The sequence below is a fragment of the Oryzias latipes genome, chromosome 24 (genome assembly GCF_002234675.1).
Source record: "Oryzias latipes chromosome 24, ASM223467v1".
Classification (NCBI taxonomy): Eukaryota; Metazoa; Chordata; class Actinopteri; order Beloniformes; family Adrianichthyidae; genus Oryzias; species Oryzias latipes.
Window position 1 is genome coordinate 23,121,388 of NC_019882.2, and position 16,553 is coordinate 23,137,940.

The 16,553-nt window shown below is 44.8% G+C and overlaps 2 protein-coding genes across 5 annotated transcripts in view; one reads left to right on the forward strand and one right to left on the reverse strand.

The window, feature by feature from the left end:
* The window catches only part of LOC101168760 (transcription factor IIIB 90 kDa subunit), a 28,594-nt gene that overhangs the window by 2,320 nt on the left and 9,721 nt on the right, over positions 1 to 16,553 (reverse strand). The window contains exons 3-16 of one of the 2 annotated variants that reach the window (XM_011492124.3): positions 15,353 to 15,433; positions 15,112 to 15,285; positions 14,971 to 15,002; positions 14,834 to 14,906; positions 7,637 to 7,786; positions 7,471 to 7,564; positions 7,184 to 7,310; positions 5,815 to 5,854; positions 5,636 to 5,731; positions 5,281 to 5,571; positions 648 to 709; positions 480 to 561; positions 359 to 411; positions 24 to 289 (exon numbers count right to left, since the gene is read on the reverse strand). In XM_011492124.3, the coding sequence (XP_011490426.1) occupies positions 24 to 289; positions 359 to 411; positions 480 to 561; positions 648 to 709; positions 5,281 to 5,571; positions 5,636 to 5,731; positions 5,815 to 5,854; positions 7,184 to 7,310; positions 7,471 to 7,564; positions 7,637 to 7,786; positions 14,834 to 14,906; positions 14,971 to 15,002; positions 15,112 to 15,285; positions 15,353 to 15,433 (1,621 nt within the window). Of the gene's footprint in view, positions 1 to 23; positions 293 to 358; positions 412 to 479; positions 562 to 647; positions 710 to 5,280; positions 5,572 to 5,635; positions 5,732 to 5,814; positions 5,855 to 7,183; positions 7,311 to 7,470; positions 7,565 to 7,636; positions 7,787 to 14,833; positions 14,907 to 14,970; positions 15,003 to 15,111; positions 15,286 to 15,352; positions 15,434 to 16,553 lie in introns of both variants that reach the window. The other variant, XM_004084010.4, reaches the window with a different exon arrangement.
* LOC105357249 (BTB/POZ domain-containing protein 6-B) lies at positions 7,643 to 14,555 on the forward strand. Of its 3 annotated transcripts, none has more exons than XM_023952870.1 (6): positions 7,643 to 7,727; positions 9,106 to 9,358; positions 9,720 to 9,972; positions 10,710 to 10,800; positions 13,234 to 13,352; positions 13,435 to 14,555. In XM_023952870.1, the coding sequence occupies exons 3-6, from the start codon at positions 9,743 to 9,745 to the stop codon at positions 14,465 to 14,467; spliced, it is 1,473 nt and encodes a 490-aa protein (XP_023808638.1). In that variant the 5' UTR covers positions 7,643 to 7,727; positions 9,106 to 9,358; positions 9,720 to 9,742; the 3' UTR covers positions 14,468 to 14,555. The 3 variants fall into 3 exon arrangements, with proteins under 3 accessions (XP_023808638.1, XP_011490424.2, XP_023808639.1); XM_011492122.2 differs by having other exon boundaries at positions 9,763 to 9,972; XM_023952871.1 differs by having other exon boundaries at positions 7,644 to 7,727; positions 9,760 to 9,972.

The following is a 16,553-nucleotide window of genomic DNA, read 5'->3' on the forward strand; positions in this document are numbered from 1 at the left end:
GTCTTCCATGACTCAGGCCTCACCTCTTCCCCATGATGGTGGCGTTAGCAGCCAGGTCTTGGTTGGTGTCGCTGGTCTTCCTGCGGCGACGGCGACTGAGTCGTTTCTGAGCAGAAGAGCCTTTGGGCGGGTCGGGGGACAAAGGGCTGGGACTTCCAGCCCCTGTGTTCAAGTCTCTGAGAACATCGTAGTTGATCTTACTGGAGATTTTTTTCTTCTCCAGCATTTTCTCAATGGCTTCCTCTGCAGTTGATGCCTCAATCTGCTCCCGCTTCCGATATTTCTTTTTCTGCTGCAGACAAAAAAGTCAGAAACGGCTTTGTTGTCCTGAAGCTGGGAGATCCTGTCTTTCACTGACCTTTTCTTTGTAGATACCCTGCTCCTTCTCCTTGTTGATCCTCTCCTCCTTCTCTGCACATATAAACACCAATCAGTCAAGCACATTATATGGGGGGGCGCTCAGAGGCGTTCCAACCCACCTTTCTGCTCCTGCAGATACTCTGCGTTCTGTTTCATCCACAGCCCTGTCTTCACCTCCACCTCCTTCTCGTTCAGGATGTACTGTCCACAACCCCCCAGAAACAGATTCAGGTTCAACACACCCCACCAGAATGTCCATTCTCAAGATAAACATCCTCCAATCTCACCTTCTCGATCTCCTGATCGTCAATGCCTTCCAGGTCCAGCTCTCCGCTTGGCTCCATGGGGTCTGAAAGAGGAGAGATCCGATGGATGTAAGATTCAGAAACCATGAGGATGACATGAAAGTGACTGCAGCCTGTCAGAGTACGGCTGAGGATGTGACGAACAGGCACTTCTGGCTTTAACTCGACTGAATGGCTGACTTTTCTCTCAGTCAAAGTCAGAGAGATTCATCACGGCTGCTGTTCTTTGTTCATTCAGAGCTTCTGTGAGATTTCTCTGAATTGATGTGACTTTGTGCTGAACACAACTGAAGTCACTGACAACATAAACAATGCATTTACTTTTATTCTGAACTCAGTCGACTTTACTCATGAGTTCTCAGACCTTCTCACATGCTCCACAACTTTCTTGACCTGGTTCTGAATTTCACCATGAATTTTCACTTTCCACAAGTGGACCTGAACTATTTAGCTGGCTGAGGCTAAACGACCCGTTCACGACCCGTTTACTCAGCACATCCAGGGGGTTTTGTTTAAAGTGACAGGAAGTCACATCGCTTTGACGAGAAAAAAGTAAACCCATTCACCAGAATTTAAGACAATTTAAGGCACATGTGTCAAACTCAAGGCCCAGGGGCCAAATGTGGCCCTCAATGTCATTTTATGTGGCCAGTGAATTTCTTAAAATAAAAATTGTTGTGTATTTATTCATATCTAGGGGGAATTGGATTTGAAATATTGGATTGGTCAACTATACATTAGGTCTTCAACACTGTCCATGTAACCTAGACTGACAGAATCAAATGTTAAAGGATTCATGCTAGAATAACAAGCAAACATATGTTTTCTATGCAACTGTAATTGTCACTTTAAAAAGTTATAAGAAATAAATAATTATAGTTATTTAACATTAAGGAGTAGTTACATTTATTTTTCAGTGCATTTAGTTACATGTATAAGCTACATCTGGCCCTTTGAGGACAGCCACTATGCTGATGTGGCCCTCAGTGAAAATGAGTTTGACCCCCCTGATTTAAGGCTTTATTGGAGTTACATTAAATTTAAGACCTTTTAAAACTTTTCAAGGATTTGAGGTCACCCTGAAAACAGGCAAACTGGATTTACAGAGGTGATCGATTCCAGAAAAAACTGCAACTTAATTCAAGAAAGCTCTGATGCTCTCTTTGTAACCACCTGCTAGTACAGGGGTCGGGAACCTATGGCTCGCGAGCCATATATGGCTCTTTTGATGGTCACATGTGGCTCGCAGACAAATCTTTAATTATACTTTTTTTTTCATTAGACCAGTCCTTCTCGGGCGCGATGCGATGCCAGAGGCGCGCAGTAGTAGCGGTGCTTGGAGAGAAAAATCTGCGCCAGCTCTATCACTTAACTATGATCTATTATTTCACAGAGTTTGTACCAGCCGGAAACCTGTGAATTGACGTGCCTAAAACTGCGCGCTCCCGTCTCTGAGAAAGAGCGCGCAGTTGCGGGGACGGGATGTGTGAGGAAGAAAGCAGAGGGTGGGGGTGAGGGGTTGTGGGGACTGGCAGCAGGTGAATCGCGCTGGGATTGTAAAAACGTAAAATCCGCTGCCCGTCACTCACTGCAGCGTCGGTGTGTGTCTGGCTCCCCGTCTGCAGGTGAGCAGTCTTTGTCACATCTAAAGAACATTCATACCAACCTAAGATCACGTTTAAAGTCTCAACGCCTGCATGAAGCAGAAACTCACCACGGATCAACCAGACTAGACCATCAGCAAAACTACCACGAGAAATACTCATCATTTATTAGCAACAGCATAACAATGTTATTAAAAAGAATCCACAGACTTATTGTACTTTAAAAATGTTGAAATTACATCAAATGCACACATTCACTTGTATATTTAGTTTTAAACATATGATCGTGGACTGAGTTGGACTGGGTGGCTGTTGGGTCGCGTTAAAAGTTCTGGAGTTCATTGAACGCGTCAAGCAGAGATCTGATTGGCCCTCAGTTCTGTCGCTCAGCCTGTTGCTAGGTAATTTGGACCAATGGGGTTCAGCTATGGGCCGAATAAGGGAAATGGGAGGGCTGGAACGGGAGCAGGTGAATATAAAGTAGGGAGAAGCGCTCTTGTCTCGGCGGGAGAGATTCAGGAGTTGCTGAATTAATTGTACGGCGTTTGTTGCGGTCTGCAGTAACCAGAATAAAGAACCTTAAAAAAGGTTAAGTCTCCGTGCCTCAGTGTGGGAAAGGGACACTACATTATTGTATGGCTCTTTCGAAATTACATTTAAAAATATGTGGCGTTTATGGCTCTCTTGGCAAAAAAAAGTTCCCGACCCCTGTGCTAGTAGATCCAGGAAAACGTCTTGGCCTTTACTCCAGCAAAGATTTATAATGCTCTTGAATGGTTTGTGTCAGCATTTTCAACATTCAACATTCTATTTCCTCTTAGGAAAAAAGTAGAGCTGTAACGATTCATTTTAACCATTTGATTCAATTCAATATTTGTGTTGCTGATGTGATTCACTTTCGATTTTGGTTTAATTTGAACGATTCGATTTATCTGATTCACTGATCTAGAGTGGATCCAGATCATCTTCATCCAAACTTCCAGCAGTCAGACTCAGACAGACATTCCTGCTACTGAACAGTTTTCCAGATTCTTGGATTTCTTCCAGATCATCAAGTGGAAATGAAATCTGTGTCCAAACCAACAAGTAAACTAGAATGAATGTCAAATCCATTCACATGTTAGTTTCCTAAAGTTCACCACTGTTGTTTTTCCACATCCAAAGAATCCAAAGGGAACATTCTTAGAACATTCTAGACACTGGATGGTCACATGACTTTATTCAAAGTCAGTCCACACATTGGACTGGAATGATGGACTGATCTGTGTTTGATGACATCACGTGTGTTGTCTGCTGTGATTGGTCGTTTTTACTTTATAATAGAATAAACCTACTTTGACTCAATCCGAATAGTATTTTCCAAGTTCGATTAATATATCTATTTCATTTTGAAAATATTTTTTAACTGTAGCGGTTGATTCGATTCGATTCTGCCTCAGACAGATTGATCGGGTTGAATCGTAGAAAAGATTCATCAATTAATCGATGAATCTTTACTGACTGGCTCCGTGGTTCATCTCTCAAGTCAGAACAATAAAGTAGGACTTAAGACTACTGGAAATTTCAGATCCACACATTTAAAACCTTTTTACATAAATTAGACACTAGTTCATTAGGAATTTTCCTCTGAGTTGTAAGCATAAGTACATCACCCGTAACTGAGCGATCACTTTACATTCTCTGCCGCTAGCTTACAGCCCCTCAAACCCACAACCTAGCATAAGCGGTGCAGGGAAATGGACATCTATATTGGAGTTATCCCGTTGTTTAGTTTAGACCCAGAGTCCAGCTCAGACAAGGAAAACAAAGACGTTGATCTACAGTGAGGATTGAAAGTCTGGGCGCAACAGGTCAAACGTTCTATGATTGTGCGTATGGAAGCTGAGGAAAAATGGAAAAATCTTCAAAAGGCATCAGATTACAGATGAGACATTCTTGTAATATGTTAAAAAAATACTTGGGCTTTATTTCTATCATTTACCCTTTCAAAATACCAGAAAATAAAATAATAGTGTGTGCAAAAGTTTGGGCAGCCAGCAGAATTTATAGAATGCTCCGCCCACTTTGTCAAAAAATGAGACCTGACCTGATCTCAAAGATTTTAAATAATCCGAGTCATCTGACCTTTACCTCAACAATTAGCATCATGGGTTCTTCCAAGCAGTTGTCTACAACTTTGAAACTCCAAACTGTTAATGCTCACAAAGCTGGAAAGGCTATAAGAAGAGAGTAAAGCCTTTTCAGATGCCAAAATCCTCTGTTCAGAATGTATTTAAGAAATGGAAGAGTGGATGTTAAAGCAAAATCTGAAAGCCCAAGAAAAATGTCAGACAATCTGCTCCTGGTTAACAATTTGAATAAAAAAGTACTCAGAAATGCATTTAAGCATAATGTTCTGTTCTGTTAACAGTATTTTCATTTGGGTACGTCTTTAGACTAATTCTATTCTCCTGCGCTTTCTGAACTAGCATCAACAATATTTCCTGTAGATCTGTTTCCAACTGATTCCTGGGTATTGATAGAATGTTCTGTAGATTGGAGTGTTTAGTGAAGACACCACCTCAGTCTCAAAGATTTCAGACTTTCTTGTCTGATAGAGCTGATGGTCAAAGGTTACCCTGGGCCCTCCTCCTGGTCGTGCTGCTGAATGTTTAAATTGAGCTTTCTCCATGCTTTCCTCTGTCTGCTTTCATCTATGAACACAGATGTCACTGACTTGTCCCCTCCTGCCCTCTCACAGATGTGCCAGTATTTTTCAGGTTTGTCTTCTTTGGAGGTTCTACCTAATCTTACATATAGAGGAGCTTTTCCTCCTCACTGTCATCTTTTGTTTGCTCCGTATGAGGATTACACTGAAAACCGCTCAATCTGATCTGTCACTCACTTATATACTGAACTGTTTAGATTGTTGTTGAACAATAAGGATAGCCTGGCCTTGCTGGAATGATCTGGACTATATTGCTTTATAGGTAAAGTGAATGAAAGTGGTTTAGAAAACATAAAATGCTCACTGTCCACTTTGTTCTCCATCCCTGAATTCTCCAAGGTGTGAAAGGTTTCCTGGAGGCACAGGCTGGCAGTGTTCAGCAGTGTTTCCTGGATGGTGGACAGGTGGGTGACCTTGTTCTCTGACTCCACCTCGGGGTTGCAGGAACCTTGCCTCTTGTCTTGCCTCTCATTCACCTCCTGGATTACTTGGGACAGGAAGTCCTGTGTCAGGTGCTCACTGGCCGCCTGGAGCTCCATGTCTTCCCCGTCTGCCTCCTCAGAGGTTGACGAGAGCGCCTCTTCATTCTCAGGGGCTGAAAGAAAGACAATCTTAGTGAGGAGGCCCTCACAGCCCTGCCCCAGCTGGAGACTACCCACCTATTTCTTTGGAGTAGGCAGCGTAGATGCCTCTAAGTTTAGGACGACTTTTCTCCAGCTCATTCTCAATCTCATCTTTGTAGCAGCTGATTTCTCCTGCAGAAACCAGAGCATCAGTTAATCTACTAAAACCAGCACAGGCATTAAAACGGCCTGGAGAAAACAAATTTAAGACACACCTTCTACCTCATCCAGCTTCTTGGTGAGCTCTTGCTCAAGCTGTGAAGAAAAAAGGAGACTGCATGAATGCAGAGTTCCAGAAACCCCCCACAACCCGTCTGAGGCTGTGAGTGGTGTTTCTGTGATGCTGTTCCCACCACTAGACTGTAGAACAGAACGGGACTGAGCGTGACGCCACCTATAGAAAACGGGTTACTTCCTGCTCCAACGACATGAAGTCAATTTCACCACGTTGGAGCCAGATGAGATGAGATGAGTAATCAGTGACTGGTCCGAGTCAGTCTGAGCTAACTGTCACCAATCAGGAGTGAGCTTGTTGCAAGGCCACACCCCTTCCCCTAAAGGAAAATTTGACAATCACATGTTTGAGGGGGGGGCACCACATGCTTTTATTGAGGCATCTGAGTTCCTATAAAGTTCCTTTCAAATAATAGAATTAGCAAGAACATGTTAGAAAAGGTATCAGAGCAAGAATGAATATGCTAACAAATAGAATGACTGAGTAACAGCTGTTTATTTCTCTATAGAAGTCTAGGAGATCTTGGCTTCTTGGAGCCGGCAGGTTCTTCCTATTTTGAATTATGGTTTACGGTTCTAAGAGTCCAGTTCTCTTATACAGTCAATGTTTCTCGTTCTGACAAATATCTAGCTGACGCCCTTGTCCAACCTCAGGATGATGATGCAGCTCCTTAGCATATTCTGAAACTCTCCTGCTGATGTGGTATTTCTGTCATCAGCTCCATGTTGGTTTCAGTGTAATGCTCAGGTGCTGCTGCATTCACAGTAAGGAGTAGCTGGATATGCACCAGCTGTTCCCCAAAACAAATACCAATCTTTTCTGACATCCGTGAATTTTATAACTGCAGTAGAATTTAGTAAAAACACGCATCAGACCATGTGATTGTAGCTCTAAAATGCAGAATAATATTGGATTGTAAGTATGTAAACTAAACAAACTGTAGTGTTATGAAAGTCAGTTCTGTAAGAGAACTCCATTACCCAGCAAACTTAGAAGGGACGTGTCTGATCTGGCATCCTCCATAATTAGGCAAAGAAGTCTTTCCACCCACTCCCTACAATCAGTCATTTGGGAAGAAAGCTTTTGTACATGCAGCTCCCGCATGGAGGATCCTGTTGCTTAGTGTTAGGGAGGGTCTTGTATTTCCCTCACAGGATCAGAACTTTCCCTACATAAGAACCTAACCCAGGAAACAAGTTTTCAGTCCAGGTTTACATACAGGACAGAAGGTTAAGTCGATTGATTTCTCCTTTGGAAGCTGCCCTGTTTTCCAGAAGATTCTTCTAAACCATAGAAAAGGTCGCTGCAGGGAGCATCAACCCCAGAAGCCAGTCACGCAGGACATTTACCTGCAGCATCTTTACTTTGTGCTGTCCAGCAGTGTAGGAGGGGGGGTCACACTCCTGCTCCAGATCCACCCGCATGAACTCATCAATTGTCAGCTGACTAGTGGGCGTGTCCTCAAACTCTGTCAACCTGTCAAAATGGATGGATGTTGATGAGATCTACTGCGATTTAAGGAGATCCAATGTAATCTAACATTTACTGTGATCCACTGAGACCTGAAGTGGTCTACTATGACGTCCAGTAGTGTATCAAGTCAGGTAAGAATTAATGATTTACTTCTGGACATTACCTCTTCCTCAAGGTGGTGTGGCAGACTTTCACCACACTGATCACATCCTTCACTGAACGACGAAACTTGTGCATTCGAGCGGCCACCAGGAGTGCTGTGAAGAAGGAGGGTTTCATGGAATTGTACTGTTGCTGTCTGCTGTTGTGTTGCAGTCATCATGGAGTACCTGCACCACACAGTCCAGAAGGACGCCGCCCTGTGTGCATCCAGTCTCTCTTCATCCTCTGAAGGAGGCGTAGAGCTGTCATGGAAACCTCGTGAGTCTTCAGCCCAAACTCCAGCATGTGAGCAAAGCGAGGGATGTACAGGCAGGGGTCTTTTAGGGAGAGAGAGGGCGGGGGGGTCATTAACACATAAAATGTGTAAAGTCTTTTACTTTAATGGAAATTTCCAGGCGGAGGTGTTTGGTGAAGAAGCAGAACAGAGGTCTGCTCTGATTACACCAATGCAGTTAAAGTTGTGTTGTGTGGTTTTTGTATTGTAATCTTTACTATAAGGTGTCTTGCCTATGGACACAACATCAGTGGACTGGGGGGAGCGGGGAGCGGGCCTATAACCTAATATCAGGAAGGTTTTACACATAATGAGGCAAGTATAGAAGCAAAAACTGGAGCCCCTAATACTGAGTTTAAATGCTGAAAAGGAATTTGACTCGGTTAGGTGGTCCTTTTTATATAAGGTGCTTGAGAAGTTTGAATTTAATAAATCTGTAATTCAGATATTTCAGGACTATACAATAACCTGCTGCTGATGATCTACTATTGACTATCTCTTACCCAACCCAAAGTGTTCCCAAAATCACCAAATTACTAATTGATTACGGCTCTTTTTCAGCGTACAAGGTTAATGTACAGAAAACACAGGTACTATCTTTGAACGTCCCACCTGGAGAATTTTTGGATAGTTATAAATGGAAATGGGATGCAGGCAGTATAGCTATTTAGAGGTAATATTGCACTGAGACTTTACCAAAATGTTTGAAATCAACTATGCCCCCTCAGACTGGCGACAAAATCAGTAATACAGAGATGGAATACCATGCCTTTTTGGACTTATACTCTAGGATAGATTCAATTAGAACAACCCCCCCTCCATGGCTTTACATAGTCTAGTGCTCATCAATTCTCATACCCCAAAAAGTATTCGTAGTGTGGAACAGAATCAATACATTTGGAAAGGGAAATCATCAAGAGTCCAGTACAAAACGTTACAACTGAAGAAAGATAAGGGAGATCAGGGTCTACCTTGTTGTGTTTGTGCTCATCAGATAACACTGCATGATGGAAGGAAGTGGAGGGGACTGTTGTTAAGGGAATACCAATCAAAGCTTAATTAGCAGGCAGCAAATGACAAAATGGGGTAAATTTGACAGATGAACCTATTTCCCAGGTGATGATAGCTGCATGGAATAAAGAACTTAAGATATGTGGCCTGGAAGACACTTCCTACATTCTAAGTTGGTGCACATCCTAACCAACAGGGGGAGAAATGTAAGAACTCGCAAAAATTCTCATCTCCTGTGTGCTTCTTCTCTTTATTAAGGAAAAAGTCAAAACCCTGATTGTCACCAAGGAAATTATATATCTAATGATGTAAAAAACTTTTGCTGATGCCGAAACATTTTCTTTTCCCTAGGGGGGACCTTGCAAAAAACAATTGAGAAGCACTGGTGTGCAGTCCCTGCTGGACTGTCTCAATTGAAAGTGATATTCAGAGAAGAGCGCAGGAGGAGAGGGTTCGTGTGGGAGGACGCGCTCTGTCGCCCCCCAGCGGCCACACAACGCACAGCAGAGCAACACAAGCACTAAGATGGCGTCTGGACACGAACGGCGTCGCTCGTGTTGATATGCAGGCAGGCGGCTGAAACGGCAGCGACGGAGACTCGAAGGTAATGTGCCTACATTTACCCGTCAGCCCGGTCCCGCGGCGGGGAGACCGACCAAAGATTTCCGCCTACTGAATGTTAGCGGACGCTATCAGAACCAGACATGCAAGTTCCTAAAGCCAGAACAGCACTCTGTGGTTTTAGAACTGAAACCCAATCTGGAGGTTCAGGTTCTGCAGCTGCTGGGCCTCAAAGATCTAACCAGTCCCAGAGCTGCTGACTCTGGCAGGCAGAAGAGGGCCAGTCCCTGCAGGGCTGCACTGCATCCGTGTGTGTGTGTGTGGTTGTTTTTTTTTTTTTTTTGGGGGGGGGGGGGGGGGGGGGTGTTGTGTCATCAGATCACAGGCCTGCTTTCTGTATATAGGATGTGATCATGCTGTAATCTGGATGCTCCGCCCCCTCAGCAGGGAGGAGGAGATGGCAGCAGAGGTCTTCCCCACCAGCATCCCCCACAGCCAGGAGGCTGAGGTGCTGGAGGCTAAGAGGAGCTTCATCCAGCAGAGCGAGCAAGAACTCCCAGTGGATGAGGAGGGCAAGCCCGGAGGGGGGCCGGCCAGCAATGAGGGCGAGGAGGACGGAGAGGGCTGGCAGGCAGCCCACCCCACCCTGAGAGAGAGGTAAACAGGCTCACACCTCAGTTCAGCATCCTCCCCTCCACCATCACCACGGCAACAGATGCCACTAAGCAACTAATTCATATGACTTTCTAAACTTTCTTGAAATGTTTGTCCACAAGGTTCAAACCCACCCATTGGTTTACTGTTTGGGTATTTCAGGGAAAAATTATGTTTGTGGAAGGATTTGTGTTTTTTTAAAGAGTTTCTCCTGTTTCAGTTCCAGTATGTGGATATATTTGTCTTTCATCAGTCTGCTAAACTTGTCTTGGAAGTTTACAAATTACATGCTGCTTGATCAGACTCACTCTGGGCTGTGGGGTGGTGTAGTGGTTAGCACTCTCACCTCACAGGGGGTGAGACCTTTCTGTATGGAGTTTGCATGTTCTCCCCGTGCTTGTCTGGGTTTTCCTCAGGCGCTCTGGCTTCCTTCCACAGCCCCAAAAACATGCTTCCTTTATCGGTTGGTGACTGTAAAATGTTGAGAATGTGAGATTGTGGCCCACTGACAGACTGGCATCCTGTCCAGGGTGTAGCTGGGCAGTGGCTGTAATTCATGGTGTTGGGCACTTAAGATCTTTTTATACTTTAAGTTCTTTTGTATCAAAGTAATAAAAAGCAGGCCTCCTGATGATATAATAGCGGGCCTGTACGGGTCAGAACAAAGTGCTCTGTCAGGGTAAGAGCAGAGCTTCTATGGTGAAGCTGCTGAGTTCATGATGTTTGTTGTTCTTTTGCAGGAATGCCCTCATGTTCAACAATGAGCACATGGCTGATGTCCACTTCATTGTTGGTCCACCAGGAGACACCCAGATGGTCCCAGCTCATAAGGTACATAACCCTGGGGGTCTTGGTCTCAGGTTTGTAGATGTTCTCAAGGTCTGCTCACTGCATCAGTCTGTACTGATCTGTGCTGGATCCCAGTTATTCTCCTAGTCTGGCTCCTCCTTGGCTGGCCTCACATTGTCCATTAATACAATTTGACGCTTTCTGAGCAGATACAGTGGAGGACAAAATAGTTGGTAGCCCTCAGTTAAAGAGAGAAAGTCCACAATGTTCACTGAAATGAAGTGAAACGTTCAAAAGTAGCAATAAATTAAAATTTATTGAAAATTAAATCATCAAAATCAGCCATTACTTTTGAGATTTTGATTAACAGAATTCTTTAAGAAAAAAAACTAATGAAATAGGGCTGGACAAAAATGATGGTACCTCCGTAAAAGACTGAGATCTAATTGTCCAGGGGGTCATGATGAACTCAGGTATGTCCTTTAATTGACATCACAGCTGTTTTCAAACCCATAATCAGTCAGTCTGCCTATTTAAAGAGAGACAAATAGTCACATTGCTGTTTGGTGAAAAGGTGTGTACCACACTGACCATGGATAACAGAAAGCCAAGGAGAGAATTGTCCCAGGACATTAGAAACACAATTATAGACAAACATGGTAAAGGTAAAGGCTATAAAACCATCTCTAAGCAGCTTGAGGTTCCCATGACGACAGTGGCACATATTATTCAGAAGTTTAAGACCCACGGGACAGTAGCCAACCTCCCTGGACGTGGCCGGAAGAGGAACATTGATGACAAATTGAAGAGACGGATAGTTGGAACTGTATCCAAAGAGCCCCGAACAACCTTCAAAGACATTAAAGGTGAACTCCGAGATCAAGGTACATCAGTGTCAGATCACACCATTCGTGGTTGTTTGAGCCAGAGTGGACTTCATGGGAGACGACCAAGGAGGACACCACTGTTGAAAAGAAATCATAAAAAAGCCAGACTGGAATTTGTATAAATGCATGTTGACAAGCCACAAAGCTTCTGGGAAAATGTCCTTTGGACAGATGAGACCAAACTGGAGCTTTTTGGTAAGACACATCAGCTCTATGTTGGTAGACACAAAAATGAAGCATCCAACCAAAAGAACAATGTCCCTACTGTGAAACATGGAGGAGGCTCAGTTCTGTTTTGGGGCTGCTTTGCTGCATCTGGGACAAGGTGTCTGGAAGTTGTGAAGGTAAAATGAAATCTCCAGATTATCAAGGCATTCTGGGTAGAAATGTGCTGCCTAGTGTCAGAAAGCTTGGTCTCAGTCGCAGGTCATGGGTCTTCCAACAGGACAACCATCCAAAACACACAGCCAGAAACCCCAAGAATGGCTGAGAGAAAAGCGTTGGACTATTCTGAAGTGGCCTCTATGAGCCCAGATCTGAATCCCATTGAACATCTGTGGAAGGAGCTGAAACATGCCATTTGGAGAAGACACCCGTCAAACCTGAGACAACTGGAGCAGTTTGCTCATGAGGAGTGGGCCAAAATACCTGTGGACAGGTGCAGAAGGCTCATTGACAAATACAGAAACCGTTTCATTGCAGTGATTGCCTCAAAAGGTTGTTCAACAAAATATTAAGTTATGGGTACTAGGGCTACATGATATGAAGAAAACTCGCGATATGCGATATTAGAGATTAAAATTGAGATAACGATATAATTTGCGGTATATAAACTAATAGCAAAATAACCAAATAACCATTCCCATTACATTGCAACAGTTTAAAAATTATACTCCAAATGTCATTTGTCGACATAGGTGACAAACATCTAACATAATAGGCCTCCATCCGATTGGTCAAATGCATAAAGGGATTTATTTGATTCGTTAAATGGTTCAAGCTGACATAAGATTCTTTTAGCATATTTAAGGTTTACGATTTATTGCGATATTTACCGTCTTTTGCGATATGCATATTGCAGAGCTGGATTTAGCGATAACGATAAATTTGCGGTATATTGTGCAGGCCCAATGGGTACCATCATTTATGTCCAGCCCTATTTCATTAGTTTGTTTTTTTAAATAATTCTGTTAATCAACAACTCAAAAGTAATGGCTGATTTTGATGATTTAATTTTCAATAAATTTTAATTTATTGCTACTTTTGAACATTTCAATTCATTTCAGTGAGCATTGTGGACTTTCTCTCTTTAACTGAGGGGCACCAACAACTTTGTCCTCCACTGTATAACGTCTTTAGGGGGACACCTGAATGTTCTTCTAGAAAAAAAAGTGATTCTCAAAATCAAACATTTTTAGAAGCATCTCTGCAGCCAATCCAGCCAGAGTGTGGGCTTGAACAGACTGAAGCACTGTGCTGTACCTGGAGTTGAATGATGCCAGTCCTCTTCATTTCTTCTCTAAAACAGCTTCATGATTTTTCACGAGTCTCTTCGGTCAGGCTACAGCGGTTTTTGTCTGTGTTGCAGTACGTCTTGGCAGTTGGGAGCTCTGTGTTTGGAGCCATGTTTTACGGGGATCTGGCAGAGGGACAGTCTGTCATTCACATTCCTGACGTGGAGCCGGCTGCCTTCCTCATCCTGTTGAAGTGAGTTCAAGCTGGAATCTGAACTTGATCTTGGTATGGTTCTAGTGCCCTTTGCATGTTTTCACCATGTGCTCTCTGTCAGGTACATGTATAGCGATGAAATCGAGCTGGAGGCAGACACCGTCCTTGCCACGCTCTACGCTGCAAAGAAGTACATCGTTCCCGCCCTGGCCAAAGCCTGTGTCAGCTTCCTGGAGACGAGCCTGGAGGCAAAGAATGCCTGCGTGCTGTTGTCTCAGAGCCGGCTGTTCGAGGAGCCGGAGCTGACCCAGCGCTGCTGGGAGGTGATAGATGCCCAGGCTGAGCTGGCTCTGCTGTCCGAAGGTTTCTGTGAGATTGACAAGCCCACGCTGGAAATCATCCTGCAGAGAGAGACACTCCACATCCGCGAGCTGGTGGTCTTCCAGGCAGCACTTAACTGGGCCACAGCAGAGTGTTGGCGGCAGGGCATGCCTGTGACCCCCCACAACCAGCGGGCGGTGTTGGGTAAGGCTCTGTATCTGGTACGGATCCCCTCCATGTCGCTCCAGGAGTTTGCAGATGGCCCAGCCCAGTCGGACTTGCTCATGCTAAAGGAGACTCACAGCATTTTCTTGTGGTACACAGCAACTAACAAACCCCAGCTCAACTTTCCTGTGGTGAAGCGGGCTGGCCTGGTGCCACAGAAGTGCCACAGGTTCCAGTCTGCTGCCTACAGGAGCAACCAATGGCGCTACAGGGGTCGATGTGACAGCATCCAGTTTGCTGTGGACAGCAGGATCTTTATAGCCGGGCTAGGCCTTTATGGGTCCAGTGGTGGGAAGGCTGAGTACAGTGTTAAGATTGAACTAAAGAGACATGGATCTGTTTTGGCCCAGAACCCAACCAAGTTCCTTTCAGACGGGTCGAGCAGTACCTTTCCAGTGTGGTTCGAGCACCCGGTCCAAGTGGAACAGGACACCTTCTACACGGTCAGTGCTGTGCTGGACGGGAACGAGCTGAGCTACTTTGGTCAGGAAGGGATGACCGAGGTGCAGTGTGGGAAAGTGACCTTCCAGTTCCAGTGCTCATCAGACAGCACCAATGGCACTGGTGTACAGGGGGGGCAGATACCAGAACTGGTCTTTTTCTGTTAAATTGGTACTTATGTGTAGAAAAGGAACTGCAGCTTAGGGGTTTGTTGACAGAAATGAAGAACATTAAAATTGGTTTGACTCAAGTGTGCTTTTGATTCTGAGTATGTTGGTGTTGTAGTTTCTTACTTATGCCACTAGGTGCTTCATCGCTCAGAGGAGCTCAAGAGCCAAGCAGAGGTGCAATACCATTCAATAGTGGCTGGGTCAATGAGATGCTGCTTACAGCTTCAAATAACATGTAGAATGTATTTCAAACTTCCTGCATAAATCCGGTGCAGCAGCACAGAGGAAGCGTTTCTGCCACATTCAGGAGCGTCACAGCTGCTGTTCAGATGAAGGGCTGTCCGGAGTAAAGAAGAGGCTCACCGATGGCGGGCGCGTTGATGCACAGCTCTCGAGCCAGCAGCAGAAATGTCTTTCCCAGGACGTAAACATTCACCTGGAAACAGGACACAGGTGAATCCACCTGGTGGGCCGCCCAGCATATAAACAGTCAGTCGTACCTGCAGCAGGTCGCTCAGGTCCAGCAGCATGTCTGAGGCACAGTTCAGGAGCTCTTTCACTGGTTACTGAACCTGATAAGTTTTACAGTGACTGCGCTGAGTCAGGCAGGTGATCAGGACACGACTGGGTTGCTAGGATACGAGGCGTCCCCTCTGTGCGACACACCAGGTAGAGGCAGGCGGCAATGACATGCTCCGTCTTGCGTCCTCGTGTCAGATGCTTGCTGACCGCCAGCTTGAAGAAGTTGAAGGCCGTGTCCAGGCAGTGCTGGTTGAGCTGAAGCTGGCTGCCAAGCTTCTGGATCTGACGCTTACCTGCAGACATCAGGACCTGCTTACACCTGGAGTCGGCAAGGACACCAGAACAGGAGCCTGCACTCACCATTCTGCAGGGTCTGAGCACGAGACTCCTTCCCAACACTGGTGTGGAACCCAGAACCAAGCAGGGGAGCTTTGACTGGACCTGAGGACACAGACATCTGTTCAAAAATATGTCTACATTGGACCGAGCGTTGGAAAAAGTCAAAAGAACATTTCCAAAACTGGACAATGTAACCAGGATTTTAAAGGTAACCATGAGTAAGGAGCGGAGCCTGACTTCCCAATCCCTGTGGTTGAGAAAGAAGATGCCTGGTGAGGAAAAGAGGGCTTGAAGCATCCTTAGTGAGCAGAAAGGAGGTGACCCAAACCATGAGAAGCTTAAAGCCACTGTTTCTGTTAGTTTAAGGTGACACCCTCCCTGCAGACAGAAAGCACGCAGGGACAGAGAGGAAACGTGGACCCAACGTTCCCGGTTATGGTTCCGTGCAAACGATCCTCTCGTGTTCACCCAGACCTGCTTCACAGATCATGACTTATCCTCAATTATCAAGAACATTAGACTCTGTTTTCCCAATACTTCACACTTCCCTGTCCTGGGTGGTTGGACCCAAAGGGGGCTCACATGTACTTTCAGTCTGATAAAGAAGTGGGGGGATGGGGTGTCGGTCCTCGGCCTGTGGTATTGTAATCCCAACCCAAGGCTGGAAAACCAGACCCTGTGCCCTTCTCCATAAGGGGGAGGGGTCCAAGAAGAGAAGAGAGGTGTAGGGGGGGGAACGATTGTTTGACTTGATCAATTTATATTCCTACCAACCAGAACGATCTGTCTGAAGCAAATTGTTTATCAAATTGAATTGACCTACACCCTTAAAAAATCATTTCAAAATAAAATACATCCATTCATCAGTATTGGAAAATACCATTTGGATTGAGTCACAGTAGGTTTATTTGACTATAAAGTAAAAACGACCAAGTGCTTCAGCGGACAACACACATGTGATGACATCATCAGTCCGTCATTCCAGTCCAATGTGTGGACAGACTTTGAATAAAGTCATGTGACCATCCAGTGTCTAGAATGTTCTAAGAATGTTCCCTTTGGATTCTTTGGATGTGGAAAAACAACAGTGGTGAACTTTAGGAAACTAACATGTGAATGGATTTGACATTCATTCTAGTTTACTTGTTGGTTTGGACACAGATTTCATTTCCACTTGATGATCTGGAAGAAATCCAAGAATCTGGAAAACTTCACTGTTCAG

What these genes read in the sequence shown, in the direction of transcription:
- LOC105357249 (XM_023952870.1), top strand. Translation starts at nt 9,743, where the DNA reads ATGCTCCGCCCCCTCAGCAGGGAGGAGGAGATGGCAGCAGAGGTCTTC. An exon ending in CACCCCACCCTGAGAGAGAG is followed by an intron (nt 9,973 to 10,709) that starts GTAAACAGGCTC and finishes GTTCTTTTGCAG; the next exon opens with GAATGCCCTCATGTTCAACA. An exon ending in AGATGGTCCCAGCTCATAAG is followed by an intron (nt 10,801 to 13,233) that starts GTACATAACCCT and finishes TCTGTGTTGCAG; the next exon opens with TACGTCTTGGCAGTTGGGAG.